Source organism: Arvicanthis niloticus, chromosome 1, assembly GCF_011762505.2.
Source record: "Arvicanthis niloticus isolate mArvNil1 chromosome 1, mArvNil1.pat.X, whole genome shotgun sequence".
NCBI classification, from domain to species: Eukaryota; Metazoa; Chordata; class Mammalia; order Rodentia; family Muridae; genus Arvicanthis; species Arvicanthis niloticus.
Window position 1 is genome coordinate 18485547 of NC_047658.1, and position 12517 is coordinate 18498063.

General features: G+C 48.7%; 1 protein-coding gene across 1 annotated transcript; it reads left to right on the plus strand.

Moving 5' to 3' along the window:
* Positions 1-366: 366 nt before the first annotated feature.
* On the plus strand, positions 367-12204 carry Nup62 (nucleoporin 62). The gene is made up of 2 exons (XM_034495357.2): positions 367-521; positions 9908-12204. Exon 2 carries the CDS (start codon positions 9984-9986, stop codon positions 11553-11555), a length of 1572 nt encoding a protein of 523 aa, XP_034351248.1. The 5' UTR covers positions 367-521; positions 9908-9983; the 3' UTR covers positions 11556-12204.
* Positions 12205-12517: the final 313 nt, after the last annotated feature.

Here is a 12517-nt window from a genome sequence, read left to right on the forward strand (position 1 = left end):
GTGAGTGCTGGTTTTCACATTTAGCTGCCATGCCCTTCCCAGCATATGTACAGCCATCACTTTATGGTAGTTGTAGTTGGTGATCATCCATGGAGGCCTGCCACCCTGAGCCTTGGCCAGTACCCAGACCTGTGTTCTGTGTCTATCATGTGTCCCTAACTCTTATCCAGTCTTAAATGGCAGCCTAGTCTCTTTCCTCTCAAAAAACAAACAAGTCCTGTGGGGAGCCAGAAGCAAGGGTGGAGCTGCTTGGAACTCTTTTCCAGTGCGGAGGGACCTGAGCTGTGGAGTGAGGCGGCTGGTTGCAGGCAGTTGCATCAGCCGTGGCTCTGATGGTTAGGAAGGGGTGAGGGAATTCTCTGGGGACCACAGAGCACCTGGCAACAGCTCCTAAGTAGCAAAGACTAGGATAGGAGCTCCCTGGGCAGAACACAGAATCTGGGGCTTTGTGCTAAGAAGGGGCCTAGCATCCCAAAGGCCCCTAGCTTGGTTGTGAAAGACAAGACTGAGGCCAGGAAAGGGTAAGGAGAATTATGCATGGCCACAGTTGTCTTTGATAGAACAGAGCTCCCCACCCTGTCCTGTGAGGCCTTAAACCTGGACTATTACCTAGGTTTTGTTGTTGCTGTTAAATTGTTTTGATTAGTATGCAAAGAGGTTTTGTTGTGACACTTCATATATATCTTTATTCTTGTCCACCCAGTTGCTTCTCATCACCTGTACTGTTGTGGCAAGCCCTGGTTTCCCAGTTGAGAGAACAGCACAATGTGATGGAAAAGGATTGGGCTTTATGGGTTCTTTTTGTGGCCAAGAGTTGGTCTGCCTACTTAAATTTGGTGGGGTGGGCATGAACCTGCTAGTTGTCTTCTCGATGTGAGTGCACAGGGCATCGTGCCTCTTCTCATTTTCCTAAGTAAAAGGACCCATCTGGTATAGGGAGGGATGAATCTTCATCTGCGCCGTGTAGTGATTTGGGTGTGAACTAAAGGTGTAGTGCAGGGAAAGCTCTTAGGAGCTCAGAATTTGGTATAGCTTCTCTTCCTATCCTACCATCCTTATGCGTTCTGATCTGCCTAACAGATGGATATCTGTGCCCAGGACTGTCTCCTCCAGCACATAGAGGACAAGGTTAGGACCTTGTTCTTTCCCAGAATCATATAGCCCCCAGCACTGTGCTACCCCCACCCCACCCCCTTGGGCAGCAGCACATTTCAGAATTAGTTGCTTGTGTGAGGACGGAAAACTTGATAATCTGCACACAGTGGTAGGGAGCGAGTAAAACTGGGTCACTAAGGTCAGGGGGGCAGGGCTTGGAGGTGTGGGTGTCCTGGCAAACAAGGGCAGGAAGGCCAAGGCCAATTTGGCTGGGGAAAGGGCAGTGCCACGTGGCCAGATGCTCAGAGTTCTCTAGAGCCCCTGCCCTTCCCTTACAACACCTCCCCATTAGAAATCACTGTTGTAACTTATCACAGAGTTGGCCTCATGCTTCTGTACCAGCTCCCACATTTTGAGTGTCACCTGTACTGGTTCACTCCCTCTTGCTGTTATGACAGGTTAAAAGATTCAGACAGCACACACTTGCCGCCTTATTAGAATTCTGGAGTTCCCAAGGCACTGGGTTCCTAGCCATACCAGCATCTAGAGGCTTCCTCATTTTGAGGCTCCTTGTGTCCCCTCAGGCTTCTCTGCTTCCATCCAACTTGAAGCTTCTCCTTCCTTTGAGCTTCCTGCTTTTCTTACAGAAGCCCTGTGCTTGAGCATTGGATTTTCCCAGATAATCCAGGATGAAGGAGCCTGTATGTAACTTGTGCACACTGAATGCTTTGCCATGGAATAATGTTCACAGGCTGCCATGGGTACTGATGTAGATGAGTCTGGGTGGCCATTATCCAATCTGCCACATGTTTTCTCTAATTCTGTGTCCTGTAGGAGGTATGCTGTTGGCCTGGATACAGAGAAAGTAGTGGATGGAGGGTTAGTCGCGCAAGAGGCCAAGCTGTTACAAAGGGACAGGAGGGCTGAGCGTCCACACCTAAGAGGGATTGCAGATTGGGCTGGGCAGCTGCTGACCTAGAAGTCCAAGTCTAGATTTTGTCTGAAGTTCAATTTTGAACTATGAATGAGTACTTCTTGTTTCTTCTTTGTGCAAACTACTTAACAAACTGAGACCAACAACACACCTCTAGGTACTTTAAAATACCAAATGTACCCTCTGAAAAGTCCCCCAAATTCTAAACATGCAACTACAGAAACTATCTGCAGCTGTCAAAATCAAGCCCCTGCTAGAGCATGAGGCAAATCATAGCTGCTGTGGACAGTCTGAAGCAGCCCCATATCCCACACCCGGAATTAAAACAAAAACTTATTTTTGTAGATTTGTTTTTTAAGGAAGCCAAAATTCTCATACACCCAACAATTTGTGTCCAGCCCGTTGGAGCTTTAATGTGGGTGGTTTGGAGTCTGTTCTCTCTGGCTGCACCTCAGCAGGGCTACATCCACAGCAGTTGGGAACAGGAGATGCTCTCTGTTCCTGCTAAGTTGTATTTGAGAGTAATACCTAAGCAGGACATGGGAGTGATTTGGGATATCATCTGAAACTAGCATTGGGAGACTAGAGGTGTCTTCTGGTGGGTGGAGTGGCAAGGGAGAGAATACCTTGTAGGAGAGAGGTTCAGCAGGCAGCTACTGAAGTTCTCTTGGTTGGCTTCAGTGAAAAAATAGCAAGTTTCCACCTCATTTGCTGGGAGATAATCAGACAGATAAGGTGCCTAGGCTGGTGGTACAGGCTTGTAACCCTGGTGCTCGGAAATGGAGACAAGGATTGGAAGTTCACTGCCAGCTTGAGTGACTTAGAGGCCTTGACAACTTTGAAACTCTGGGTTAAAAATAAAAAATTTAAATGGGCTAGGGTATGGCTTAGTTCAGTGGTAGGGTCCTCTTTGTGTGCAAGGCACTGGTTCTGCCAAAACCATAGGAAGGAAGGCAGGCCACAGCCTCCCAGAGAAACCATTCCATACAGCCTGGGTGAGCCTTGCCCTCCTTGCTGAGAGAAGGACCCAGAAAGTGCACAGTGACAAAGGAATCCTCTGGACTGTGGTGCCTCCTATTAGGTTCAATCAGAAGAGCCTACCTAGCCTGGCCTGGCCTGGCCTGGCCTGCCCAGCAATGGTCTTTTTGTCTTTTGCTCTTGGTACTTGTACAGAGCTGTATGGTGTTGTGCTGCCTCTGCTTTTTTTTTTTTAACAGCCCAGTCATTACCCAACTCCTGGTCCATCCTCCCACAGTTCCTCATCCCATTCCTCCTTCCCTGGTCTCCCAAGAGGATGTTCTAACCCCTCCTTTTTTATTTATTTTTTTTTTTTAAAGAAAGATTTATCTTATATACAGTGTTCTCCCTGCATATAAGCCTGAAGGGCAGAAGAGGGCACCAGATCATATTACAGGTGGTTCTGAGCCACCTTGTGGCTGCTGAGAATTGAACTCAGGACCTCTGGAAGAGCAGCCAGTGCTTTTAACTTCTGAGCTATCTTTCCATCCCTACTTACTTATTTTGAAACAGGGTCTTACTGTATAACTTAAACTAGCCCCAGACTTTTATCAATCCTCCTGCCTCAGCCTCCTAAATGCTTGAATTACATGTGTATATCACTAAAACAGGCTTCTTTTTGAGTCTGGCTTTCAGTCCATGAATGGATATGTCAAGTTTGTTTGGCCCTTCATTGGTTTTGATGAACTGGTGGTTGGGCTGTTTTTACCCTGTTTGGGCTGCTGTTGCTGTTCTGGGGTAAGGTACACATTTGAGGCAAGTTTGTGTTGTGGCACTGAGGCGTGGGTACTTCATTGAAAGAAACTGACTTCAAGGCACTTCCAGGTTTGCAAAGTGGCTACCACACCCTACAGCACCAATTCATCTCTTCTCTGGCCACCCTGATGGTTGTGTAGTAGAGCATCTTTGTGGTCCAACTTGGATTTTCAGGAGGCTGGTGGTGATGAACCTCCCCAAGGAGCAGTCCTTTCTTAAAATGATATTGTGGCAGTGTTCTGCTTACTGAGGTGGGTGCTGAATGGCAGCTCATGTTTATTGTTGTTTTGGTATAATTGGTGTGGAAGTTCTGACCCCTCCTCTGATGGGTGAGGATATATATATATCTGAGACCTTGATAACTAAAGCAGAAGAGTTCAGTTGCTGGTCCTTGGGAGCAAGCTTGTGAGTAGCTTTCTCCAAAAGAGGGGAACAACTGGCTTCCCAATCCTGTTGGAGAGGATATAATGTTTGTGGCTTTAGCTCGAGCCACTATGTGTCATGTAGCAATATTCTGTCTCCAAACAAAAACCCTAGAACCCTACTTGAAAGCTAGGTGGATGTTGTACCAAGTTCATTGTCCTGCTAGCCCACTGCAGGACTCAAAAAGCCGTTCTTTAACCCTCTCTGCTGTAGGCTCCCGGTTGAAGATGAGCTGGTTAGGTTTTTGCAGGTGGTATCTGTTTGTCACCTGAGCTGGTGGGGGCCCTAGGGAGTAAGAAAGGATGTAATTGCTAATTAGCTGTGGACTGATTTCTGAGGTAAAGAATGTTCTCCATTGGAAGAAGGAGGGAGAAGACTGAGAACCTGCAGGTACATCAGACACACATGGACAGGATTTAGTCAGTACCTTTGAAAGCCTCATGCCCTTCCTCTATCCAGGGAGAGACTATATCTGCTTCAAACAGTGTCTTCCTATTATTATTATTATTATTATTATTATTATTATTATTACTACTACTACTACTTGAGACAAGTCATTGGCTGGGTTGTTGTTGTGGGGAGGGGGGGTAGAAGTGGATTAGCCACATAGAGGTTAGGAAGTGGCCCAGCCATTGAGCTAATTAAGGCATATCAAAATATAAAGGCTGTATGTGTCTTTCAGGAACTCAGAACATTGGAATGAGTAGGGAGGAACATGCTGCCAGAATTTATTTAATTATTTAATACTACAATTGACTTTTGGATTCTCATAGCTTTTTTTCTTTGCTTTGACATATGGGGGAAAGAAATATGGTGACAACTATGTGCCTGTTGCTAGGGGGTGATAAAACAAAGGGAGCGATGGTTCTCCTTCCCCACTTCCAGAATTCAAACCAACCTTGTTTGCTTTGCACTGGAGAAAGTGTGGAGCTGACTTGTTCCCCGGGGGCTAGAGGAGTTTCTTCCATGAGAGAAGCTGTTGTGGCACTTTGTAGGGGGTTTGGAGTGTGGCCAGGGAATCAGGTGCCCCTTTTTTCTTGCTTTGCCTTCTCTTCCTCGCACCTCTCCAGACGTCTTCCATCCTACTGTGGCCCGTTTTGTCTCAGCAAGGCCAAACTTTTGGTTAGAAGCCCACTCACAAAAGCAGAAGAGCAAGTACCCTGTTTTGTTTGTTTAAGACAGATCATATAGTCAGGCTGGTCTCAAGTTCATTGTGTAGCTGACAGTCCTTGAACTTCCTATTCCACTTTCTAAGTGCTGCAATTACAAGCATGTGCCACCATGTTCATCTTGTTGGCGTTCTTAAAAACTATTAACTACCTCACACCAGGAGTTTCCCTTCAGAGCTAGCTGATACCCAGTCTTTCCCTGGTTCTGCATTGTCACAGCACCACCTGGTGGCTGGTGGCTGTATAGCAGGGACAAACCTAAAAGATTGTTTCTCCAGCCAGCACCTGACAGGGTCTGATTTCCATCCATTATTTAATTCAGATGGAGAACCTGACTCACAGATTTCAGGGCTGGGAGTGCTGAGTTTGAGATGAGCTGTGGGATATGTTCCTTGTCTTTGTGCTATGTTGTGCTGTGCCGGGCAACAGACAGGAAAGTTTTTATGTTCTTCTTTTGGGCCTCCATGATAGGTTGAGCACTGCTTAAAAAAAAAAAAAAAAGTGGGGGCAATAGGGGCCTGGAGTAAGGATGCCATTGGGGTTCATCTCCATCAGTCTTAGGCAGGCCTCTGCTGTGTTGCCTTAAGGGGGGGCTACATCCCCTCTTTGATGCTGTTTCCATTCAGGAATGTTCCAGGGCAGGCTGAGTCTAGTGCTCTGTCTAGTGCTGTGTTGTAATATGGTAGTTACCAGTCTTGTTCAGACTAGCCATGAACACTTACATAGTGCCCAGAACAAAATAGACAGGTGCCATTCATGGTCAGCCTGACACAGGTGACTTGATGCTGCTGGGGTCTCTTGGTGGACCATGTTCACTGTGCTCTTCACATATGGCCCAGGTGGAGCAGTATATGCACCTTATATGCACATTGGTCACACACATACACACCTGTCTCCAGCCCTTCTTGACTCTACATTAGACCTCCCAGCCTCCTGATAAATGAGCTCTGTTCTGCACGTGGCTTTTGCCCAGTTCCCTCTAGTTGCTCACGACCACTACAAATGCGGGTTTTCAACTAGCAAAGATAGGTTGACACCATTGTAACCCAGCTTTCTGGCTTGGGATCTCTTCTGCATCCTCACTCTACTGAGGGACCTATGTAATGGCCTTGGGTTCACGTGGATCATCCAGAGCCATCTCCATCTTGAGTCTATTTTATGTCAGTCAAGCCTTTTAGCCACATAAGGCATACCCTTCCTTTGTTTTTCCCCAGTCTCCTAAAATATGCTGGTTATATCTGTTGCTTTATTGAGGACAGCAGTGCTACCACAACAAGTGCTCAGCTTTTATGTGGATGAATGTCCAGGTGGAATTTGTTTGCACTCTGCCACTTGGTGATTCTCTGCCTGGTAGCCATCTCTAGCTCAGAGTGGTGTTCAGTGTGAGTAGTCTATGTGACTTGGGCAGGCCAGTGGTGACAGAGTGCTGAGGTATTTACAGGCTGGCTGTGACCAGGACACATGGATGAACAGGAAGTAGGACCTTCCATTGCTGTTCAGGCTCTCACATCAGAACAGCAGAAATCCCAGCACTCAGGAGGTGCAGGAGCGAGGTTGCTAGCCTGACTCAGAAAACTAACCAAGAGACTGATAGAAGGACATTGTGGAGTGGGGAGAACACAGCAGCCTGGGTGACTCCTGTGGCCTCAGTGTGGCTGTCTAGCCCACGTGCAAACGTGTTACTGTCTGCTTTCTCACCCATAGGCTCTCCTGTGGTGAAGATAGAAGGGCTAAAGCTGAGGCGGTTGCAGCTGAAGAGCTCCCAGGCTTGGGGACTCATCACTTATTTACTGGGTCAGACCCTGCTTTGTGGTCATCTCTGTCCCAGAGTTGAGTTAAAGCTTCTGACTTGGCTCATCACCCAACCTTCCTCCCAGACACTTGCTTCCAGCTTCCTTTGCATTTAGCTCCCTATTTGTCAGTCCCCTGTAGCTGTTTCAGCAGAATCTGAGTCACCAGGGTGTAGTGGTACCCTGGAGAGGCAGAGGTACAAGTACAGGCAGATAGTCTTCAGAGCTAGTATACATAGTGAGTTCTAGGCTATATGATGAGAATTATTTATTTTTATTTTAAGTCTGAGTCGTTGGCATGGTGTTTGTGGCTATGCCAGCACTGTTGCTAGTAACTAAGACCATAGTCTCCTCAGTGTTTGGCAGGACTCTATTATCTCCAGATTCTCTCTCCCCAGCTCTGGCTGGCCGGATAGTTGACATCCTATTGCTGCCCTGCCACAAGTCCTGACACTGTTGTCTGAGCTGGTGACTTTTAACAGTGGGTATCACAACATCTCTTGGTACCATGGAAGCTTTTTTTTTTTTTTTTTTTTTTTTTTTTTTTGTAATTTTCAGAACTCTCAGCTATAATTAATAGCAAGTTTTCCACTGAGTACTAAAAATTGAGGTGTGAAGTGTAGCTGATTGGATGATTGAGCAGCTATACCTCATCCAGTTCAGGTGCTCATCAGTGAGGAAGTCTCCGTCATGCCAGAGTTGCTTGAGTGCTGAAAAGGGCCTTAGTGAACCTACTATGACCTTTTGAGATTAAAATAACTTTCCCCTGAAGTTCCTGTAAGCTTGACATTGCTAGACCACAGAAGGAGGTGGCCAGAGAAAACAAGTCTGGAGAGACAGGCATAGTATGTGGAGAGGGAGGACACCAAGCACTTGGCTTCTCAGTTGGGACCTTGTTGATTCTTCATAGAAGACATTGGGAAACAGGGGCTGTGAGCTTCCAGACCCACACAAGTAAGAAAGGCAAGGCCAGAGGTCAGAGCAAGCCTTGGCTGCCTTCAGCAAAGAAGGAAAGTGGAATCTGACTTTGCTCCCTTCTAAGACCTATCATTCTTCTGTGTGTTGTCCACAAACTCATCTTTCCCAGGATATCTGGGGCCAGGACATGGTGCTGTCCCCACAGTGGAACAGAGTCTGCTGCCCAAAAGCCTCTGGAATACTGATGTGGCTCTTGTCACAGCCCAATGACTCATTGAGCATGGGACACAAATTCATAGTAAACCTGAGGTTAGCCACACCCTAGTCTTCTTAGGAAATCCACAGTTGGGTATTGGTATTACCCAGCAAACCACCTTCTTACCCTGAAAATGCCAAAGGGACAGAGAGTACCCCAAATCATGTCCTCATGTCAGCAAGCATCCTTTGCTGGGGCAAGGGCTGAGCTCAGAGAGGCTAAATGTTCTTGTTAATATTGAAGGAAGGACAGGGTCACTCACATCTGCTATACTCCACGTCTGTGTTTATTTCCTCTGATTGTCACAGACTTACGGCCTCAACAGCAGACATGAGAAGGTTTGACAACTTGTGCCTGTGATATTTACATTTGAAAGATTGGTACCAAAAAAGATTGCAAGTTAAAGCCAGCATGAGCTTCATATTGATACCCTGTACCAAAGAACAAAATGTCAATAGCTGGGGAGATAGCTTAGTCAATAAAGTGCTTACCACACAAGCATGAAGTCCCCAGCATCCACATGAAAAAGCTGGACATAGTGGCCAGTGCCGTAATCTGATGCAGGAAAGGTGTAGTAGGTGGGTTCCCAGGGCTTTCTAGTCAGCCAGCCTGTCTAGCTTAATTGATGAGCTACAGGTCCCAGTGAATGACTCCACCTCAAAAGATAATGTAGATAATAACTGAAAAGGACACAAGGACTACCTACACACACATACAGGGGTATACAAACAGTGAGGAAGCCCACCAGTATTGCTTCTTCATTATGGAATGAACCTTTGAGCAGTGCAGCTCACAGAAAGAATGCACCATCCCACCCTCATCACCTTGAGAGGTCCAAGTAGAGGTCATACTGCTCTGAAGGGTACATTCTGATACACTCTCATTCCACTTGGAGTATTGTATGGGTTATTGAACTTTGCATCTTGGTCTCATTGCCCCACACCAGGATAGGGGAAGTGCCTGGTAACTCCATCAGGTCCACTGAACATACTCCTGTCTTTCCACCTACTAGCTTGTGGTACTGGGAAGATGATGCAGTGCTCCCTGTCACCTTCCTCACCATATATAAGCTTTGGGGAAAGTACCTGGACGGCTCTGCCTGGAGTGGCTTCAGTCAAAACTTCTAGAAGTCTAGTGCTCTTACATGGGATGGACTGTGGCTGCTCTTGGCTTAGGGAGTGCTTGGTCTCTTTTCCCTTTGTCCCTCCCAACCATTACTGGTTTTCACCTAGAGGAAAACCCCAAGTAACATTTGATTAGCTGACCTGGGTCACCACTTATCCCTAAGCACTGGGCTCTCATGCTCACCCTTGTGGTTCCAACTCACTAGAGTGCCTTCTTGTAAACTGCCTCAGATCTCCTCCCTGGTAGTGGAAGCTGCGCGTGCCCAGGAGCAGCACTCAACTCCCGTTGGTTTACTGGAGTTGGTCAGGTTAGCAAAGGAAGAAGCAGGGCTGCTGCCAACTCTGCATCCAGCCCACTACCCTCCACATCACTGAGCTTGCCTGTCCCAAACTGCCATCTGACCATGTCACTTCCTCTGCTCTAGAAACCTCCCCAAGGTTGCAGACGCTGACGGATTTGCCCCAGAGTCGAAGTAGCTGCCACCTGGAGATTCCACAGCCATGAGTGGGTTTAACTTTGGAGGCACCGGGGCTCCTGCTGGCGGCTTTACATTTGGGACTGCAAAGACTGCGACCACCACGCCTGCCACTGGCTTTTCCTTCTCTGCTTCTGGCACCGGCACCGGAGGGTTTAATTTTGGGACTCCCTCCCAGCCAGCTGCGACCACCCCTTCCACCAGCCTCTTCTCACTTACCACACAGACCCCAACCACACAGACCCCAGGATTCAACTTTGGAACAACACCTGCTTCTGGAGGAGCAGGCTTCTCCCTGGGGATCAGCACCCCAAAGCTCAGCTTGAGTAACACAGCTGCCACACCAGCCACAGCCAACACTGGCAGCTTTGGGCTTGGCAGCAGCACCCTCACCAATGCCATATCAAGTGCCAACACCTCCAGCCAGGGGACAGCCCCCACTGGCTTTGTCTTTGGCTCTTCTACCACCTCTGCTCCGTCTACTGGCTCCACAGGGTTCTCATTCACCAGTGGCAATGCATCTCAGCCTGGAGCCTCTGGCTTCAGCATTGGCTCTGTGGGTAGCTCAGCCCAGCCCACAGCACTGTCTGGCTCTCCCTTCACTCCAGCCACTCTGGTGACCACTACAGCAGGAGCAACACAGCCAGCTGCTGCTGCACCCACTGCTGCCACCACCAGTGCAGGGTCTACACTCTTTGCTTCCATAGCTGCTGCTCCTACCTCATCCAGTGCTACAGTGCTCTCCCTCTCAGCTCCAGTGACAACTGCAGCCACTCCTAGTGCTGGGACTTTGGGTTTCAGCCTCAAGGCCCCTGGAGCAGCTCCTGGCGCTTCCAACACCAACACCACCACCACTACCACCACTACTACCACCGCCGCCGCCTCCTCTACCACGACCACTGGCTTTGCCTTAAGCCTAAAACCCCTGGTGCCAGCTGGCCCCAGCACTGTAGCAGCTACTGCTCTGCCTGCCTCCAGTACAGCGGCTGGGACTACCACAGGGCCAGCAATGACCTATGCACAGCTGGAAAGCCTCATCAACAAGTGGAGTCTGGAGCTGGAGGACCAAGAGCGGCACTTCCTGCAGCAGGCCACACAGGTCAATGCCTGGGACCGCACACTGATTGAGAATGGGGAGAAGATCACCAGCCTGCACCGAGAGGTGGAAAAGGTGAAGTTGGATCAGAAGCGGCTGGACCAGGAGCTGGACTTTATCCTGTCGCAGCAGAAGGAGCTGGAAGACCTTCTGAGCCCATTGGAGGAGTCAGTGAAGGAGCAAAGTGGCACCATCTACCTTCAGCATGCTGATGAGGAGCGTGAGAAGACCTACAAGCTGGCTGAGAACATTGATGCTCAGCTCAAGCGCATGGCACAGGACCTCAAGGACATAATTGAGCACCTGAACATGGCTGGTGGCCCTGCAGACACCAGTGACCCACTGCAACAGATCTGCAAGATCCTCAATGCACACATGGACTCTCTGCAGTGGGTGGACCAGAGCTCTGCCCTACTGCAGAGGAGGGTGGAGGAGGCCAGCCGTGTGTGTGAGGGCCGGCGCAAGGAACAGGAGCGCAGCCTGCGCATTGCCTTTGACTAGCCACACATGGGGGGGGGGGGCTCTTGGGTTGCAGGGCTGCTGGCTTTCGGGTGGTTGTATTGAGAAAAATGTTCTTTGGTTTGATTCCCTGTTTTCAGAAGTGTTTTGCAAAGGCATGATGTTCATGGATATAACTTGTGTGCTCTGGAGACAGGTGAAGGTCACTGAACCCTAGGCCAGCATTTAAAGAACAAGGGCAAGTGGTGAATCCAGTGCTCTCTTGTTGGCCAAGCTCATCCTTCAGCCACTCCAATAGGACTGTGACAGTGGGATGGGGTGCTCCAGAGGAGATGCTGGCCAAGAAACTCACCTGGGATGGAGACATGGCTTCTGTGCTTCTCTAACTCCTATCTAACCCATGTCCTCCAGAGCCTCTGCCACACTGAGCTTAGCCCCACTTTAGCACTGGCTACCTCTCACCCCTATCTTGTGAGCTTCTGTGGCAGGAACTGACTGCTGATACGCCTTTGATGCCAAAGTGGCTACAGATTTGCTTCTGAATATCCCATTGTCAAACCTATGTCAGATCCACAGTTTTAAAGGCCAGCAGTCTTGTCTGATCTATTTTATTTGTCTGCACTCTACTGTAACCTCGGTGGTCCCTGATCAAAATTTTGCTTTTCTAAATAAAGAGACATTTGTGAAACGAGACTTGCTGTGAATGTGGGTAGTGGGTCCAAGATTTGGTAGGACAGACAGGGCAGGGCACTTGGTGTGATGATACTCCTGTGCCACCGTGTTGGAAGCGCTGGCTGGGTGAGCCACAGGGCCCAGTCTCTACCTTCACAGGGTGGGCAGGCTGCAGGTGCGAGAAGAGAGTCCTGACTACCAGTGTGCATAAGTGGTAAGTCATCCATTATCCTAATGGGTGCAGGTGTCACTGTGATGTTACCAGCAATGGGGAACACTGAGAGGTGATTTCCAGATGCTGGGCTCACTTGGCTACAGGACTAGGGAACCCT